Source organism: Chelon labrosus (genome assembly GCF_963514085.1).
Source record: "Chelon labrosus genome assembly, chromosome: 3".
Lineage (NCBI taxonomy): Eukaryota > Metazoa > Chordata > Actinopteri > Mugiliformes > Mugilidae > Chelon > Chelon labrosus.
This window is the reverse complement of record NC_140339.1, coordinates 9,924,914-9,945,130: the sequence shown is the minus strand read 5'-3', so window position 1 is coordinate 9,945,130 and position 20,217 is coordinate 9,924,914. Positions and strand designations below refer to the sequence as shown.

Here is a 20,217-nt window from a genome sequence, read left to right as displayed (position 1 = left end):
GTGTCTCAGTAAAACCACAGTGAACCAGCAGGTACAAAACACAAGACCTCCCTTAAACAGAACACAGTATGACAAGTCAGAAGGTTAACAGATAATTAATGGCAAGGTTTTCACATTTTTCAAAAACAGAAAAAATTAAGAAGATATGCTTGTTAGGTTCACTGGTGATTCTAAATTGGCCGTAGGTGTTAGTGTGAATGGCTGTCTGTCTCTCTGTGTTAGCCCTGCGATAGATTGGTGACCTGTCCAGGGTGTAACCCACCTCTCAATGACAGCTGGGATAGGGTTCAACGCCTCCGCGACCCTCCAGAAGACAAACGGTTATAGAAAATCAATGAATGAGTAGAGCAAACCTTGATTACTGTAGCCACAAAGGGTCTGGGGAAACTGTCTCTGCAGTGGTCAACATCAGATTATATATGAACCCTCTTTTCTGAGCATTTACAGCATTATGTGTCTATTCTTCAGGTCTTTCTTTCAGGCCCTGTATTCCTGTTTTCGTTTCAGCAGTGCAGGAAGAAAGAAAGAAAGAAAGAAAGAAAAACTATGTTATATTCAGGGCTTCAGTTGCAGTTGAAACTCAGACTTACATTAAAAGAAAAAAAACCAAGCCCACTTTGTAGGTGCACCATTGGCTCTGATCTATATGTGGATGTTTCTGATTGGTTGTTTTGTTTTAAGTTGAACATTTCTGTTGCTGGAGTTCATAAAAGAGAGACACTCGGACATATACACTGTTTTATTTGTAGGCATATTGCAGCTCATTCACACCTCATCAAAATAAGACATTCTTTGGTAACACCAGGAATAACTTGTATCCCCTGGACTCACGTTCACGGCATCTGATTTTCATTTCGTTACAGTCCCGTTTAAAATGACTTCTCATCAGAATCAGATCTCGCTGCCGTATTTTATGCACGCCCTTTGCTCTGATGCAGTGCATGTTAAAAGGCATGCAACCGTCTCATGCTCTGACAGGTTCAGTAACAACACAGCTGACTTGTTCAGTTTAAGTTACAAAGTAATGCCATAAACCTTGTGAAAAAAAAAATACTAGAGACCATTATGATACTGAAAGGGTATACAAAGGTATTTACAAAATTCAAGTTAATTTTGTACAACGTAGAAAGTGCATCAATGTTTAAAGACCACCCAGTATGATTTCCAGGATGTAAATATTAAAAATAGAGGATGCTAATTTAGAAAAAAAGTCTCTGAAGGTTAAACATCATGAATCTTCTTTGTACTCTGGTGACTTTAGTTCAGCTTTGTTTCTTCATAAATTATTATGCAAGTCAGGTGAACATGTTGCAGATAGCAATCGAATTCAATATACAGCATAACAACTTTACATCTGCGGTAGGTTTCGGATGACAAATCACCCTTGAGGTTTTTCACGTATTTCAAAATTGACTGTAAGAGATAAATAAATACACATTAGGAAGAGACAAAAGAGTTATTGACTAACATTCGCCTTAAAGGCAAAGAGTGGCCTGAAATTCTTGGCACAGGCTGACAAAAGCTCGCTCTATTCTTCTCTACAAACAGCCAGAAAAAGCACCAGAGCTCCAGCCCGAAGCCAAGAAAACGAGAGCTCCAAGATCTGTGAAGGGACGACATTGAGGGCAGTGGAATACGTAGACAAAGAAGGCCCTGATGTCGTAACAGTGCAGGAATGCTAAGTGAGTGTGACAGTGCTGACTCTCGGGGGTCAGGGGTCGTGGCGTGGGACAGATCCAGTGCACTGAACAAGCCTTGCTTCAGCGATCATACGGAGCCGTTTATGCGGTGCCACTGTGGCGATGGGGAGGCAGGAGGGGAGGTGGGTTGGTCCCTGAGTGTCGGGTCCCCTGTGGAAAAGGTGTCTGCTGGGGGCCCTCAGCCTGCGTTACCGCTCTTCGGCCACTTTCCCGTTGGCCTCCTGTTCATCCTCATCTCTTCGCTTCTGCCTCCTGAAGAAGCCGAGCTGAGTGGGAACGAAATCAGACAAGTGATGCAACAGCCTCAGACCCCATCATAGTGTAAATTCATTTAACTGCTATGCTACACACAGACTAAGTAGTTTTCTTGTGATATCAAATGCTGTGTAGGTTTAGCAAAATTCAAATGTATCTTAACAAAAACCTCATGGATTAAGAGGCTGAAACCATTCTTGCTGCTCTGTGATATTAGAAACAACTTCAGAAAGCAAAGGTCATCATGCTAACATGCTAATGTTTACCTGATACAATGCTGACTATGCTAACGTTAGTGCTAGGCTGATGGGAATATCCAAATGGATGCAAACGATTCATCTTCTGAGTGCAATGAACATCTGTACCCATTTTAATTTTTCAGGAAATTTATTACTGTAATTGCGGGAGTAGCTATAATAGTCTGATTACATTTGTTTTTAACCAACATTATAATTATAATGCTCTAAACACAGACATCCGGACTGGTTTGGGGTTCAGTGTCTTGGTCAAGGATGCATCAATTATGATTAATAATAATTATGATTTTTCTTAAACACGTCAAAGTAGGTAGAACAGACAACCTGCTGTATATACAGTATTTATATACATATATACAATATGTACAATGAGTTTGCACATATAGTGCAGCAACAAACAAAAAACGTGCACATCAGCATCGTCACATGGACAAAAGTCATTAGGACGTTGGCTGTTTACAGGCGTTATTTCATAACCCTACACTAAAGTACTGATTTAACTATAGCTAATACTTGAGGAGGGTTTCATATGATAATATTTACCAAAAGACTTTGTTTGGTGCTAGACAAATAGTCTGCTAAAACTGAAGGTAAACAAAACAGTCTACCAAAGCAGTAATAACTTTCTCTAATAAGTCTGATTAGTAGCTGTGCATGGCATGATATCTTACCTTCCACAGAGCGAGGCTGAGCAGGGCTAACAATAAGAGTCCTCCTAGCGTGCTACCAATGATAATCCATGTAGGGATTCTGTAATCTCCTTCCTTCCTGATCTCCAGTATTATCTGTCAGACAAAATGAGATGAGATGAGACCATAGAAAAATATTTTTCAAGACTAACACTAAACTGTTATAACACATAATCAGTTTGTTCATCCTGCATCAGTCACAGTGAAGTGAATAACACCGATGAGCTCATTACAATGCAATGTCCCTCTGGGAAACCTGGGCCCTGGCATTTATACGGATGTTACTACAACATGCACCACCACCACCTGAACATTGTTGCAGCATAAGCACATCCCCATGAAAACTGGACCGAGGCGTTCAGTGCATCAGTTACCAAGCTAAGCGACGCACCCACCCATTCCAATGATGTGAAGGAAAATGTAATGCATCAGAGTAGTCCAGCCATTGGTTCATGGTCCAGTTCTGATACTTATGCTCCCATTGAAGGCACCTTCAGAACTGGTAAGCCCCCCCTTATCTAACACTGACTGGTATCCAGCCACAAAACAAAGTTCTGAGACTTTCTATCAGAATTTGAGCAACAGTTGCTCCTCTGTTGGTTCAGAACACAATGCCTCAATGAGCCTTTCGTTCCTTTCTTGGACCATTTTTGGGAAAACCACACAAGAGCTGCACTTTCAGAGATTTTCTGAGCCTCTCGTCAAGCCATCAAAACATGGCCCTTGTCAAAGTTGGTCAAATACTTCCACTTGCCCATTTTTCCTGCTTCTAACAAATCAACTTTGAGGACAAAATGTTCACTTGCTGTCTAAAATACAACGAGCTAATCTGTGTTATTCAGTTGACCAGTGTTACGCAACCTAAGAGAAATAGAACAAGCCTTTAAAAAAAGAACTGAAAACCTTTCAGCAATCGTTCTTTCTTAGCAAATTTATTCAAATTCAATTAAAACAAAACTTTCATTCTCCCCTTTTTCTTTATATCAACAATAAATTTATTATATCAGCAAGTATTTGCAGCATGATGAAGAGCTACTATATGACTGTCTGTAATGGCCAACAGGTGGCAGCAGAGAGTGGTGTTTGAGTTCAGACTGTTACATGTTGTGCCGCTGGTCCTTTCGGTCCCTAAGCACCACACTGCACATGTGCTCCAGTACCAACCTTTACTGTGTGATTATACACCACTCTAGTTATGCACTGGCATGCCCGCCTCTGGCAGAAAGTAGTCTCATTTTAAAAGAAGAAGTGACTGCTGCAAAATATGTTCTTGACTGGTTTTAAATGTCATATTTTAATACTTACAGTCCAGACATAGACTTTTTGAAGGCTGATATAAAGAACAGACTGTTAACACACATGGTAAAGATAAAAAACAACACAAGGACCAGACTGTGGCTAAATATAATCAAAGTATGAAGTTGCTGTGTTCTCAGATCTGAGTCGGGTCAAACCCAGGGCAGAGGCAGTTTATAGCGTTGGTTGTTGTTGACTCACATGTCTAACAGGCCTCTCTTCATGTAAAAACATGGGGCTGGAGGAAGGGAGCTCCACTGATGCGCTGGTTACCAGTTCCAGGATTTTAAACTTCAGCTGAAATCAAAACAGGCAACCGGTTCACACAAACACATCACACAGCTGAAATCAAGTCACAGCAGAGCAACCGTGAGGTAAACAGAGACATTGCATGCAACTTTTAGTTTTATACTCACTGCATGTAGGGTATCTATTTTCAGTGCTCCTGTGATTCTAACTGTAATCTCTCTGTAATAAGCCACATTGACCGTGCACTGGATTGGCAGAGTTAGCGTGTTGGACCGGTTCTGTGACGAGAAAAGGGGAAGAAAACACACAAACCTGAGAATGAAACTCATATTTCTTATTCGGGAGTGGATTTATTTGGTTTGCGCTTTACCAGGCGAGAGAAGCGTGAAAGGTCTTCAGGAGACGCCCTGCTCTGGGCCACATGCTGGGGTGGTAAACACTGTGTGCCGTCTCTCTGAGAGTTGACATGAGAGTAAAAATGCCCATTAGTATGTTATAATCTTATTAGTATTAAATTACAAACACTAATTAATATTGTTCTGTATTACAAGGAACCTGCTGAAATAAAAAAATACGAGAAAACTAATATAAATCTCATGTTTGTTTGTGAAGTAGAAGTCTGTTGAGCAAGCTAGCGACGTAGTGACAAGGTGAGGCCACTGGGAAAACCCACATTTCCTTTAAACACGTCATGAAATTAGGGCATGACTAAATTAACGTATACTAACCATCCACCTCCACCATTTCCACCATAAACTTAGACCGCTTTCCAGTTATTCACGAGGGATTTACACGACGCCATGTGAGGGCAGCACTCACCTGGTCAATGTGGAATTCATTAATCTGCAGGAGCTGGTTTCCATTTTTTGTCATTTCTGGGATCTCGATGTTCAGCTGCAGATCCTTAACTGGAAAGTATCCAAGGTTCTGGATCTGAGAGACGGCAAGGGGTTAAATCTTCCTGCGTTAATAAATAAATGTTATTCTGCAGATAACGTCGGCTCGTCTCTCACCTGGAAAGTGAAGTTGAAAGGAGGGCCGATGACGCCGGGCTCCTCCAGTGACAACTCTGATTTGATATCATATCGAGTCGGATTCGAATCCCTTACAAAGTTAAAAAATAAACACGTAGCGCAGGTTGTCAATCAACCACACGATAAAGTCTCCATCACACCTCCAGCATCAAGAGCTCATAATCTCCTCAGTACTTTATTATTCAGTATTTTACTGATGAAATCGAATTACTTTTAAAGATGCAGCAACTGGAAACTTGACAAACCTGGTGAAGAGAAGATCGGCTTCATATTTCAGTGAGTAATAGATATCGTTGAAATTATCAGATGTGCTCAGTTCCTCGCCATCGCTGTTGAGAGGACAAAAATATTCAAGGAATGTGAGTAATGATGTTACAGAGGGACTCTTCGGCTGAAATATTTACCCTTGGAGCTCAATTTGTGTTATCTGGAGCTCACCGCGTGTTATGTATCACACTTCATTATTATTTTTAGAACGTCTTAGTTGGTCCTTAGTGTCAGTAAGGCTACAAAGCACAGACCACTTCCCATGCAAACACATAGTTTAAGCATCAAATAAGTTTAAACTGATGTTCCCACCTGCTGGCTTCCAGGATGACCCTGAGGTGCTCGAGGAAGACAGTGCGACTGAACTCAAACTCCAGACGAAATGATACCTGCACAGGAAGAAAAATAAGAATTAATAAATCCGTCCTTTAATGTTTAGCAATCCATTATTTTATTTTCAATACAAAAACAAAACACAAAAGCACCAGTCAGAAATGTCTTTAGAATCAAAATGCTGCTGTATATATATATATCCTCCCCAAGGCCCTGCACCACGGATTAAGGAAGTAAAGTCTGCAATAACCTGCTGTAATTCCCCGGGCTTTGGCCTCAGCCAGCTGGTTGCACAGTTGGTGCTGCCTTAAAGATATCCTGGGAATTTCCCCTTAGTTGACACACAAATATCCACAAGAGGCTAAATGTGAGCAGAGCAGTCGAAAGGGGACAGAAAAAGAGGAGGCGTGTGAAATAATAAAAAGGGAAGCTATGCAGGAATCCTAAACAAAAACCGAGGGAGAACCTAAGCCTGGCGAGAGGAGGAGGTTTGATTGGCAGCAGGAATCCGATCAGGAGGAGCAGAGATCGTTGTGCCGTAATGAAATCCTGACGGGCACTGTCTGACCCGAGAGAAATGCATAACAAGGGTTACTGTAGCTTCCCTCTTTCGTTTAGATGGACTTATCCATGAGAGCTCACAGATACGGCTCAAAAAATGATGACCTCTTTGTCTATAATCATATCCCAGTAGTGAAAAATATTCTCTTTTGTTCTGAATACAAGAAAAATATGCTTAATCTTTATTCCAGGCTTTGCAAGATAATGATGTTGTTTCAGAAGAACATTAGATGAAACACACACACACACACGAGAATGCACAGAGACACACACACACACGCATGTAATTGGTATGGGTTTGGAAGACGCGATTGTCCGTGGCTGGAGCACGTTAGTGTGCCAGCATGAGCGGCAGAGCATGGAAACTCAGACAGCGCATGACGCTACTCTTCCTCCTCTGGGTTGCACGCAGTCTATCCGCCTCCTCGAGCCGCATTCATTGTCAGTCGTCAAACAACTGATTGCAATAATTAGTCAGTCTCCCGTCTCTTGCATGCACCCACAAAACACATTTGTCACAACCAATAAGCACACAGAATGAGATTGCTAGACCTCGCTTTGTTGCAGCAGTAGTAAAGTTTACAGTACAGGCTTGTTTTACGCAGGTCAAACGCAACCGGAAAAGTCAAAACAAGAGTGATAAGTGGCCCTTTCAAAAAAAAAAGTTCCTTCAGCTAAACAGTGGTCTGAGCTGGTTTGGCAGCCTCGTTGAACTCTTTGCCACATTTTTTATTTATTTTTTTTCTTTTAATCGAAGGAGATCTGCCTTGTGGCTCTGGATGCTGTTCAGGCTGAATGAGGAAGAATGAATCACCCGGCGGAGAGACCGGGCTTTCTCGGTTCAGTTGTTGGGGAATGTTACAGAAAAATGTGGTAATATTTTTGTTGCCCTGGAGATGATTATTGTTTGAGAAAATGACGTGGTTAGGACGCGCCATGAACTCTTTCAGGCACCTTCACTCGTTCATTTCTAAAGCATCCGTACAAAACGCAAAGACGCCAATGGAAAAACACGGCTTGCACACAAAAGACGACGGTGCGACGGCTTTGAATTGAGCCGCGTGATGAACGGTCGGTGCCATCCCCATCGCCGTTCGTTCAAGCATCACCCTCTTAAAAATAAAACGTAATGTCTCGCTGTAAAATACACTGGAAAGTGCAGTCTCATAAATACTGTTGACATTACAAGCCTGTGGAAAGGCTTGGTAACCTGCAGAATTGGATGTGAGAATGAGTACCAGATGAGAAGAAGAAGTACATCCCAGTGTCTCCCACTCAGTCTCACCTGCTGCACCGGGATAAAGAAGACAGGACGGGAAAGGCTTTTTGTGTTGTTTACCCTGTTGCTAAGACTGCTAAGAACAATGAAATAACCACTAAAGAGCATAATGTGGGAGGCTTTTACAGTGCAATGAAGAAGAAGTTCAAAAAACATGCAAAGCCACTTAGTGATGGCTCAAATATGTAATGGCCTCTATCCTAGAAACTCCATTGTACGTTTTTAGTTACACAAATGAGATTTCCTTCGTTCTGTCTCACAGTGCGGAGGTTAATTTTTGACACATACACATAAAAGATAGCCACAAATATTACATAACAACAGGAAAGAAATTAAATTAGCTAAAGAAACACAGAAGTAAACACACATAAACACCAGTGATATTCAAAATCTCTTATCTGGCACAGATGTTAGCTAAAGAAACACAGAAGTAAACACACATGAACACCAGTGATATTCAAAATCTCTTATCTGGCAAACTGAAGCAAGTTTCCACTACTTTAATGGTCATGCACCTTATTAGTCTTGTGTTTAAGTCCCTAAATTTAGAGACTGGCAAAATGTGAACGTGCAACCTAAAGCATCCCCCCCCCCCCCCACTTTGTCCCTTTTGCACTTCCTGCTTGGACTGTGCAGCAGCTTGAACTTTAAAGTCTTCAGATTTATTAGCACGTCACTGGTCGGGGAAACTGAATAAATATTATGCTTCAACGCTGTAATGGTCTTTGTGATTATTACTGTGAATAATGTTGAGTTACACATGAAAGCTTGGAGGATCATCATTTTTAATGTGTTGTTTTGTCTTGATAAGAACTTTAAACTGACATAATATTAAAATACGAGTTTCAGCCATTTACATTACAGCCGCTCCCCTTCTTACATTTGTTGCATTTATAAAGATAATACGGACGGACAGTTTAATGTCAACACTTTGACGTCAGACTAAAAAAGAAGGGATTTCACAAACCAGAACTAAACCGGGCTTTTCTGGTTGGTTTGTGGTTCTTCCATTAACCAGTGTGGTCTGTCATGGCCATCTAAAGCCTGCAGCGTGTGTTTTGGGCCCCTGCGGTCTAATATGGCCGTGTGTTCTCAGGCACAATGCGAGCTGTAGGATGACTCAGACACGCATCCAGATTTTTATTTAAAGCAGAGCTGCGAGCATTTCAGCTGATTTTCACCTTATTTGGGAATCAATGTAAAAACTGTATAATGAATCCAGCTTTTATGTCTGCTTTTCGCTCTGTTAAATAAATGAAAACAAATAGTGTCATCTAATACATTCAGCATTTTTAAAGATATAACACATGAATAATCAGGCACAAGTGTGAGTCAAAACACAGGAAACCGTGTTTTGATTTTTATGTGTTTTCACATAAAACCAGCACCACAGCCAACACCACCTTCATCTAATTGAGCTGAGGAGAGTTCATTATTGAGGAGCATTAAAGTCACTACGCCATAAAGTCAACTTTAAAGCATGTTAAGGCTTTTAAGGGGTCAGAAGTGTGCTCATCTCACCTGTGATTTGGCCCTCATGAACGGCGCGCTGACGTTGCAGATCTTCTCGTTCCTCAGCTTGTCCTCCGTGTGACACTCAATTTTGATGTCAGAGTTGTCCTGATTTAAAAAAAATAATAACAGCAGAATTCAGTACTGTGAGCTTCCACGTAAAATTTGTCTTATTGTGTGGTTAAACCTGTAGGTCTGCATTAGATCTACTCTGTATTTTAGATTCTGTGTAGCTTGGTGACTCTTCCCAAGAAATGTGATTACAAGTCCCAGTGACACAAACTGCAACAGCTGTGATTTGTCCTAAAAGCATTTTCTTGTCCACGTGTCTTAGTGAAGGCCTCCCTCCGCCTCCTACACATCACCTACTCCAACATATTTTCTCTGTTGTGCAGTCATTTCAGTAAAAGGAACTATAACTTGCCGCCGTTTTGAGTTTTAACAATGGAAAAATGTCTGCAGAAGCATATATGCTTACCTATAACATAGGTATCTTGTATAGAGTTTGACATAAATCTACTTTAAAATCTGTCCTCACAAATCACAGGATGAGTTTACACAGATTTACCTTGACTATGAGGCTAGAGAAGCGTAGATTGGGCGTGTACGTGATATTGAGCCGAGCATCGTAGGCATTCTCTCCTTTGTTCTCCAGTCGGACGTCCACCACCATCCTCCTCCTGTTTCCCTCGAGCACCCGCAGAGATCCCTCCGTCCCTCCTTCACTTTGGTGGCGACAGAAAGCGCCGCGAGACTGAACGGGGTGAGCGCAGAACTGACTGAGAGGCAGTGAAGAAGGGGGACACAGATGAGTTTACTTGTGCTGCAGGCGTATAAATACAGTTATATACGCAATTGCTTGTGTGTGCGCGCGTGTCTCGGTATGTTTTGTGATGAATACTTACTTTGGCGTCATCAGGTCGGTCATACTCTGCAGCGCCAGGTCAGGGGTGCAGCGGTCGTCTTCGTCACAGCCGTTCCAGAACGGCAGCTTAACAAACCAAATGATTTTTATTAGGGATGCACTGAAAATTTCCGGTGCATCCCTACTTTTTATTTAAGTCACAGCAATCATTTACATTTGTCACACAATTAGATAAAAACTTAAAGACAAGATGAACTGAGTCTCTCACCTCAGTCCTCACAACAGTAGGCCAGCTGTCGTCTAGAACCGGTCCCTGCTCTGGATCTTGAAGCCCCACTTGTGCAGCAAACACTATAGGCCTCGCGTAGTCTGTTGTCTCCTAATATATAACACACATTACATCCAGAAATTAGCCTGTGGATTTGCTCTGCCATGGCTCTTTAGCTATGGCATTTTTTTTTTCTCCTTTCAAATGTTTTATACAAATGTGCAAGAAATGCTCAGAAGACATAATTATAATCTCCCTGAAACGTACAGTGTGCGTGTTGGATTTAACCAGTGAGGCAGATCAATGCCAGTAATGATGTTTTAAGACTAAGGTCTGTTAAAATTTATTAGCAGAAAATAAGAAATATACTTGAACTGAAATGATCTGACAGGAGAAAATCATCCAGAACAGGATTTTAACCTATGAGCTTACATTTTCCACAGAATCCATCCCAGTTGCTCATAAGACGAGTAAAGCTACGGGATTCATTAGTCTTGGAATAAATACTTGATTGACTGGAGAACATTGACACAATTACATAAACAAATACAAGTTAATTGTGAGTCTCCAACGTCTTTGCAGACACTGGTCCTGAGGTTTTAAGTGACGTGGTCCTCACCATGACGTGGAAGTAGATGTGTTCGCAGGCCTCTTCTCCGGGAAGGAGGGTCAAGTTCTGAGGCTGCAGCTTAGCCGGGTTGTCCATTATGGCCCGAGGATTAAAACGACGCTCCACAATGGAGACGTTATACTTGATCACTAGAGGGTTGCAGAAAAAATGTTGGCGTTATACCTCAACATATGCAGAATGCAAAACAATGAGTTGAAATGTTAGGAACATAGATGGGCTTCTGTTCTTAGTTTAGTGCAGACTAATCAACAAATGTCAGCAACACTCTATGGTAAATGACATCACTGTAGCAGTGGGATGCAGTGTTAGCTTGACTGTGAACATATGATGAATGTGTGACCAACATGTAGAGGAATCCAAACCCTCTGGCTTCAAGACCGAGCCATTTCCAAAACCACATTGTTTTAGAGGCTTTCCATTTATCGGCATGTGTTTTCATGGCATGAGGGAAAATCTACTAACTTATGCATGTGTTATGTTTGAGGTGAACTAAAGAATTAGAGAGCTGGAGAAGTCCTAATGTGTTTGTCAAACCGATCTGGGCAGATAACGGGCACTATATTGGAAAATTGTCTCTATATGTCACCACGTCACGATTATCTGTGGCAACGGAAAAGTATTACCTTTCTTTTGATGACAGAAGCGCTAAGTTACACTTTTTCATTTGCTGTCAGTAAAATGCCTTAAATTCTTGCAAAAGTAATCGAAAACCGAGTTGCATTCATATACACTAGATACATATTTGCATAACTAAGCTTTACTTAACTGAGATTTAAAAAAATTAAATTATATATTATGAAACAGACCACAGCGATCTCACAAACACCAGCACATCTGCCATGCATTACAAGCCAGACACGACAATGAGAGTAAATTAAATAAACATGTTCCACTGTATGCAACCATGGAAGACATGATAACTCCTTCTGTTTTTCCTCTGCTCTGTTTTGGCACATCTAATAGATTTGATAAAGATGTCAGCGGGTCATGAGGTTAACTCGGAACACGCTCCCCCGCACCCCTGCTCCCCCCTCACCCCAAATACCCTGAGAAACCGGACCCTGACATGATAGCTCCTAAAACAAATTGTAAGCAGAGAAACCCTGCACTTAGATCCAGGTGGGTTACTTCTGGTGGCACAACAGACTTGAGTTGTGCTTTCTCCACTCCCAACTTAATTTTACTCTCTTTTGAACTGCATTCCTATCAGCGTTCTCACACTAAAAGGAACATCTGATGGCACCAGAATTGTAAAGATATACAGCTTTTGAATGCAGCAGCACTGGCAGAGAAACAGCAATGAGATCAGAACCTATTACTGCCAGTAAACATTTCGCTTTGGGGCCACTCCGAGGGAGGCGTCACAGTTTTTACAAGCAGCAGTATGCTGAAAAGTCTATTTGTGCCAGGACATGAAGGATATATATTCAGAGGGATGAAACCAGTCACATTTGATCTTGCTCTGCACCAGACACCAAACAACAGATGAACTATATTGCAACTACGGATTAAAAAAAATAAATAAACCACTAAGCAATCAGTAAAAGTGGCCTGTTAAAGGTCTGAGAATGTCCAGATGGCTTACAAGACAGCTGGATGTGTAAGTCTCATTTTCTTCACATTTGTTCCACATTAAAATCAACCAACATGCATTTTTTTCTTTTCTTAACGCTTGCTTTTAATATGTAGATTTGATCGGTTGTGCAATTAGTAAAACGTTGTGGTTTACAAATAGACCAATTGCGGTTTTATTCACTTTGGGAAGATGACAGCTTTGGACAAAGACACAAGGAGAAACTAGGAAACTTGACTGAGATGCTTGACAGCAGTGGATTATTTTTCCTGGCTTACCAATTTCCTGTGTGGGAGGAATGGCTGTCCTGGCAGTGATGTTGAAACATACAATGGCTGACATACAGGTCACGTCTTTGCCACCTCTCTGACAGTCTTTCACAAAGATGTTGATCTTACTGGGCTCAAACCTGACGGTGGTATATATCCTGACAACACTCTGTGACCTGTGGGAGCAGAAAGGTGTGACAGATGAAGTGAACCCATGAGCTTTGAAGCTAAAGAATATTTCTGAAAATACAGGTCTCTATAGACAGGATGTATTACTTTAAGTAAATTCATTGGAATAGCTACAATAACGTAATAATAATTATTGGTTGAAATACCAACCAAAGCAGAACGGCTGCACCAAGGGAGCCTACTGCCAGGTCCACTAAACCATCATCATTCATGTCCATTGTGCCGTGGATACTGCGGCCAAAGTACTGCAGGCCAGGAGCCAAGTCTGCTGCTGCTATTCTCTGGAAAACAGACAGGGTAGAGAATCTGAGTACACAAGCATCACAGTGACGACAAGCACAGTTTACAATTATATTCAAATTAAAAGAGCCCTCATATGTGCACTTTCCCTGTCATTTAAATATTTGTAAAATACAGCGTGTAAGTGTACAATTATAGTAGTGAAAGATCAAGATCATGTCAAGATTAATCTCTAAACCAAAAGTTTTTGTGCAACTGTCTCTGGAGTACATCGCTGACTCGGGTTGTTTCCCATAGGTACCTGTATTATTGCTGCATAGTCTGTCTCAGGTTAATTAATTTTGCCCATTATTTACATTTCTAATTTCTGACAGTCACACAGATACTTTTATTGTCCACCTGTGGAGAAGCAGCCCTCAATGTATTTCCATCATCTCAACAGACAGATCACCTCCCCACTCCCGCCTGCACACCTGTCCCTTATTCCCTTATTAGTCACTGTGTGAATTATCGTACTGCAGTGGAATCTTTAACTCTACTCTATGTTTCAACCTTGTATTGCCTCTTGAACCTTGTCTGACGTTGTTTGACCTTTCTAGGTTGGACTGCTTTACTGACCTTGATCCTGATTTTTGACCAAGTAAACACCTCACACACTTAAATACAGAGCTGTTAGAAGGGAGAAATAATATTTTTTTATATAACCATACTTGGATAAAATTTAAATTAGTCGTAAATTACTACATTTAGTGGCAACCAAACGTAGAAGTGCCACAACCTGCAGTTCCTCTAATGTCCACTTGAGGCTAGCTCAAAAAATTAGTCAGTCCCCATAGACAAGGGAAAGGGCAAACGTTTTGGCTCAAGGGCCACACTGGGACAAATGGGCCAAGCCAGTAACAGATGTGAGTAGAGACGAAAAGCCATTAGTGTTGGGATCAAATAAAAAGCACGGTATTGCAGGATAGATGCAAAATGAATGCGGCTGTTAACGGCAATTTTATAAAAGCTCAACAGGCCAAATGAAACCGGGTTGTAGTTTGCCCACCTCTACCGTAGAGCTTCAGTCTATGGCCTGGGGTCCATTCATACTTCTTTGACCATTTCTGAATTAGCCAGGAGTTAGGGAGTTAGTCAGGCAATGCCAAGATGATGAGAAATAACTAATTAATTCACAAAACCTATGGATGCCATTGGAGAATTGACATCCTTCTATAGAGTCTGTGCTTAAATCAAATGAAAAACATAAATTATGCTTTGGACAATGATCAGTAGCAATGTGTACAGATATATATAGATATAACCGGCAAGTAAAAGGATTAAAATGCATCAAAATTGTCACTGTTTTTTTTTTTATTTGTACTCTTTGCACTGCCCTACCTGTTTATATTTGCGTAATATTCTGTTGTGCTGGCTGAAGAAAACATAAATGGCTCCTTTGTGGTCATCCTCCAGCGGGGCTCCCACCACCAAGTCATTGAAGCCGTCTCCGTTCAGATCAGGCACAGGAGCTAGAGATGAGCCAAAGCGGGCGTTCTGTCCACCATTGTGGATTTCCAATGCTCCTTCGAAAACGAAACGATTCTGAAGGATGAAGGGGAAAATAAATATATATTAGTTGTATATGTTACACAAAGCATCGTTGTCTAAGTGTGTCTGAAGGCAAATCACGCTCTGAGGAATAGCTTAGCGTGTTTTTGGCACAAGCATTTGTGAGTATACACTCTGATACTGATGCTGATAAACAGACATTAGCGGGGGATTCCCGGGGCGGATATCTGGCGACTCATCTCAACAATATGAGGAGCAACAAACAGGGTCAGTGAACAAAAACACTGTTAAAGCACAACACAAGATGAAAAAAACCTTTCATGCATATCCAAAGCTTGATTTTCCTCTCAAACATCTGTTAACGTGCAGTAATAACAGCTGGAGTAAATGCTGCATCTTGAGAACTAGATCTGTTTTATTTTTATAGTTAATCGGTTATCACTGTACTGATATGATAACTCAACTAGAAACACATAATAATTGCTTCAGATCTGTTCTTTTAAAATCCAAGTACTGTTTTATTTTGACCATCACCACTGATTCTCAGTTCTTCCACCAGCCAGGTAACTTGCCACAGTTCACTCTAGAGCATTTCGGTAATAAACCTGCAAAAAGCCCCTTTGTTTGAGCTTCTCAAATAGCGTTCAGATTGGGCTGAGGCTTGTGTTTGTTTGGTTCCATTAGTGCCTGTTGTAGAGCTTTTTCCAATATTTGTGTCTGCTATCCTGGTTTACTGAATGTTTGTATACTGTATTATATACACTGCCTGGCCAAAACAAAAGTCACCACCTGGATTTCACTAAGCAAATAGGTACAAGCCTCCTATTGGATAATTACTGCATGGGTGATTATATTTCAGCTGACAACAAGTTATTTAACCTCAACTGATGCAATGAGTAGCTTCTCATTTCTTAAACAACCATGTTGAAAGACGTCTATTTGAGAAGGGTCAAATCATTGGCATGCATCAAGCAGAGAAAACATCTAAGGAGATTGAAGAAACTACTTAAATTGGGTTAAGAACTGTCCAATGCATTATTAAAACTGGAAGGATAGTGGGGAACCAGCGCATCAGGGTAAGAAGAGAGGCAGATGAAGTGATGCACCCATCATGTCTAGTGTCTACTGTACAAGCCTGTGGGGGCAGTGCTATGATCTGGGGTTGCTGCAGTTGCTCAGGTCTAGGTTCAGCAACATTATGTGTCCAAAGAATGAGGTCAGCTGACTACCTGAATATACTGAATGACCAGGTTATTCCATCAGTGGATGTTTTCTTCCCTGATGTTCACGGGCATATTCCAAGATGACAATGCCAGGATTCATGGGGCTCAAATTGTGAAAGAGTGGTTCAGGGAGCATGAGACATCATTTTCACACATGGATTGGCCACCACAGAGTCCAGACCTTAACTCCATTGAGAATCTTTGGGATGTGTAGGAGAAGGCTTTGCGAAGTGGTCAGACTCTCCCATCATCAATACAAGATCTTGGTGAAAAATGAATGCAACACTGGATGGAAATAAATCTTGAGACATTACAGAAGCTTACTGAAACAATGCCACAGCCAATGTGTGCTGTAATCAAAGCTAAAGGCTGTCCAAAGGCTGTATTACGTAGTGGAATTGGAAAACTGGCCCTTTGGCACAACTTAAGAAAAAAAACAGCAACATAAATATACTCCGCTTTTGTTGATGTAGCTACCAACATGTTCCAGAGATAATATATTCCTTTTTCCAAATGTTATAATGTCACTCCATCAGAACTGATACCAGAAAGGAACTCATTGCTTCTCAGAAACACTGAATTACCCTTTAAGGGTTTAAGAATGCCGTATCATCCTGTGCACGTGCACAGATGACACAGAGTAAGCATTTATAATACACATTGTGCATAGTATGAATACATACACACATACAGGCTGGGCAGCACAAAAGCCTCATTAGAAACAGAAGCCAAGAGGACATTTTTCAAAATACCACATTTATTGTTTGTTAGTTAAAAAAGACCTACTCTAATGTATGGCCTATTTATCTATGCCTCCTGGCGCAGCGAGGCTTTCCACTAAAAGGACCGATCTGTTCGTTAAGCGATCCAACCATCAGTTTATTTTGACATCTCACAATAAAACCAACGAACTTACTGCCCTCCATCCAGTCGGGTTTGTTGACTCAATTATGTGAAAAACATCTTCAGACAACTAAACACGCTGTAGTTTACACAGGAAGAGCAACAAATAAGATTTAGAAAAAAGACAAATAGAAGTCAAAGTTTGGATCAGCTTCTGTGTTTTCCTCATAGTCCTTTAAATCCTTCCTGTTTGAACTCAGATACCTCGAACATCTGGCAACAAAAAAGTGAGGAATTTTACCTCCGGGTAGTAAAAGAACTGAAGAATGCCATATAGGTTTAGTATATTTATCTTAAGTTCTATTCTTAGCGAGTGTTAAGGCCGATGGAAGATATCCACGTCTTTGAAAGCAACGACTCAACTGGAAAAAATGTTCTGGGGAGCAAAATACTTCAGTCCGTCAGTAGTCGTGCATATCATTGCTCCACTTGGCATCCCGCTTCATAATATAATTTAGGGCTGGCAGACGGAACATGAGATCACTTGTTATTTCAGTCGAATAAATGGGAATGGAGTTGATTTAGGAAGGTAGCTTTTACGTCTCGGCTACCTGATGCGTGCATATGCGACAAAGAAGGAGATTGATGGAGAAGCAGGAAAATAATATATTCAGCGTTAAATTTGGAACATATGGTTTGTGAAGAGGCCGTGAAGGTCACAACCAGTTTGCCTTGGCTGGGGAGTAGCAACTTCTCGATGCGTTAAGACGGCGAGTGGAATTTTATTTTCGCCCAGCTGCCAGACTTGAGGCAACTTTGTTTGGCTTTTGACTGGGTTAATATCCCTCAAGTTAAGGTCAGAGCCCTCAGTGCTGTACTTATCCTGTACTTAAAATCATCTTCATCATTTGTTCCGGCTGCGTCCCACATACATTTCTCATAAAAGAAGTTATCCTTCCTGGGTAATAAACGAGATGGAATCAAAATCTACATACACCATTCAAATTTCTGCCCACGGTGGAATATTAAAACTGTCGTAAAAATATAACAGAAGAAGAAGCTTTCTTCCCAAATGCATCGGCAACCCTGAAACACTTATTGGAACAACTTTTTGTGTTGCTACCTCAAAAGCGCCGGAGCAAACTGCACAAGCAGAGCACATCCAGTACTGTCTTGGAAGATGTAAATTAACTTTGGCTTTGTTTCAAATCAGTATTAAAAAGTAATAAGAAAAAACGCAGAGAATCAATAACCGGGCCAAATTGTAGTCGCCCGCCCCAACTCTATTTTTATCTACAAAATTAGATTCAAAACCGCAGAGTCCAAACCCAAGTAGTTTGCCAGACCCGTATTCAGAGCAGCATCTCCAGCAGCACCTGAATCAACCACATCAAGATTATTAATTGCCTAGAACATGTGGTATTTCTGTCTTAATGGTGATAGACACCTTTAATGAGTCACTTCAGTTTGTGTTTTGTTTTCAAGCTGCCACCTTTGATGTGATGTGGTTTGGGCCACGCGAGACATTTAAATCCCTCGTCTGTAGCCTGCCCAGCGGATTCAAAACAGACATTTATTATTCCAAAATGAGCAAGACAGACCTGGAACATCGGCAAACGGCCTTCTATTAAGGAAAGTTCTCGCCTCCAAATACTTTGGTGGAAATGGGTTTAGAAGGGGCAGAATACTTTCCTCTTGAGTTCACTGTACACGTCCAATAACGTCTGCACCCTGGCATGGCAGCGTTTTCTCATTTGATCTGCGCATTTAATCTGGATATGGTCAAATGTCGAATGTCTGCCTGCAGCATGTGGCGCTGGTATTCAGCAGAGGGGTCTGGTTCGGTGAGGTGTGTTAGAAATTACTGGGAATGTCTGGAGTTTGAACAGGTGTTAACCCAGTTCCATGTATTGCTTGGCCCGTAGTTGATTAATACCTGTATGTGGCCAGCCTCCGTGTGTTTGTTTAAGACTGTAGAGTTTATACCTACCAGCTCTGTTACTCTGTAGATGTAGACCTTTCCTTTCTCCAGGCCTCCGCTGAAGAACATCGGCGCTGCCACCAAGAGGTTGTCAGTTATCCCGTCTCCATCAATATCCACAGGCGCTATCTCGCTGCCGTAGTACGAGCCGATCTGAAAGAAACAACATAAATAAATCCATGAAAATGTATTTATGGACGCAATAGTATCCGAGCTAAAAATTATTTCTAAAGGATTTCTTTGCTGCGTGCTGAACCACATGCTGTCAGATGATTTGCTGCTTGACTCTAGTGTCTTTTAAGCTCGAATATTGTGTGCAAATGTTGGCCTGCGTTGAATAACAGCAAGTGGTCGGCGTCCTGGTGCTTTTGTAGATGCTCTGCTCAGACCGTGAGAGTTTTACAGACAGTTTGGATCAGTCACTGGAATGGATAATACATTAACTATTGGTTTTCAGATTAGAAACATCTGCCCTTAAAAAAGAGAAGCTGCTTTGCTCAACAGTTGTGAGATCAAGAAAGTTTTCTGCAGGAAAACATCTGCTGTCCTGGATGTGCTGTTGCTGACAATGGTACAATGTACGATCACTTTAGGACCGTGGCCTGTGAACAGTTGCCAGTTATGAGTGTAGCGGTCATTAACACACAGAGCCACTTCCCCTCGAAATAATGACTGCTTTTAAACTTAATGTGATTCAGACAGAGGGATTTAATCCCATCAAATGATTTGCTGTAAACTCAAAATCTTAAAGTCGACATTTTATAACAACAGCAATAAAAAATTTACCAGATACGAAATCGCACAAAAACATAAACCCTAAAAGAGCCCGTGGCCTTTCATATGCAGGCATTTCATCTTCATGTCAACCTGCTGCATCAGCGCAGTTTGTTATGTGAATGCTGTTTGGACTGCTGCAGTGGAACACAACCATTTTCATTAAGCTCAAATTTCATAATGAAAATCCTTTTGGCTGTCGGCCTTTTCCGCTGAAATATACAACACGTCATAATTACTTTTCCAGGTACTTTATTCGTGCGTGATTTAGTCTAGTTTAGGAATTAGTCTAATGCTTTCTAAACACACACTGTGATCCTGGTTTATATGCACATTATGTAGTGCACGAAGAGATGCCTCTTGAGGATAGTCTTATTT

General features: G+C 41.2%; 1 protein-coding gene across 1 annotated transcript in view; it reads right to left on the bottom strand.

Annotated features, from left to right (window-relative positions):
* Positions 1 to 743: 743 nt before the first annotated feature.
* Positions 744 to 20,217, bottom strand: part of itga11a (integrin, alpha 11a) — a 47,783-nt gene continuing 28,309 nt past the window's right edge. Inside the window, exons 13-30 of the mRNA XM_084540837.1 lie at positions 19,075 to 19,218; positions 14,848 to 15,051; positions 13,378 to 13,508; positions 13,048 to 13,214; positions 11,185 to 11,324; positions 10,566 to 10,676; positions 10,338 to 10,423; positions 10,001 to 10,211; positions 9,442 to 9,540; positions 6,060 to 6,136; positions 5,726 to 5,809; positions 5,460 to 5,550; positions 5,266 to 5,379; positions 4,817 to 4,900; positions 4,614 to 4,724; positions 4,399 to 4,494; positions 2,884 to 2,997; positions 744 to 1,966 (exon numbers count right to left, since the gene is read on the bottom strand). Coding sequence (XP_084396963.1) covers positions 1,889 to 1,966; positions 2,884 to 2,997; positions 4,399 to 4,494; positions 4,614 to 4,724; positions 4,817 to 4,900; positions 5,266 to 5,379; positions 5,460 to 5,550; positions 5,726 to 5,809; positions 6,060 to 6,136; positions 9,442 to 9,540; positions 10,001 to 10,211; positions 10,338 to 10,423; positions 10,566 to 10,676; positions 11,185 to 11,324; positions 13,048 to 13,214; positions 13,378 to 13,508; positions 14,848 to 15,051; positions 19,075 to 19,218 — 2,142 coding nt within the window. The 3' untranslated portion in view covers positions 744 to 1,888. The remainder of the gene's footprint in view (positions 1,967 to 2,883; positions 2,998 to 4,398; positions 4,495 to 4,613; positions 4,725 to 4,816; positions 4,901 to 5,265; positions 5,380 to 5,459; positions 5,551 to 5,725; positions 5,810 to 6,059; positions 6,137 to 9,441; positions 9,541 to 10,000; positions 10,212 to 10,337; positions 10,424 to 10,565; positions 10,677 to 11,184; positions 11,325 to 13,047; positions 13,215 to 13,377; positions 13,509 to 14,847; positions 15,052 to 19,074; positions 19,219 to 20,217) is intronic.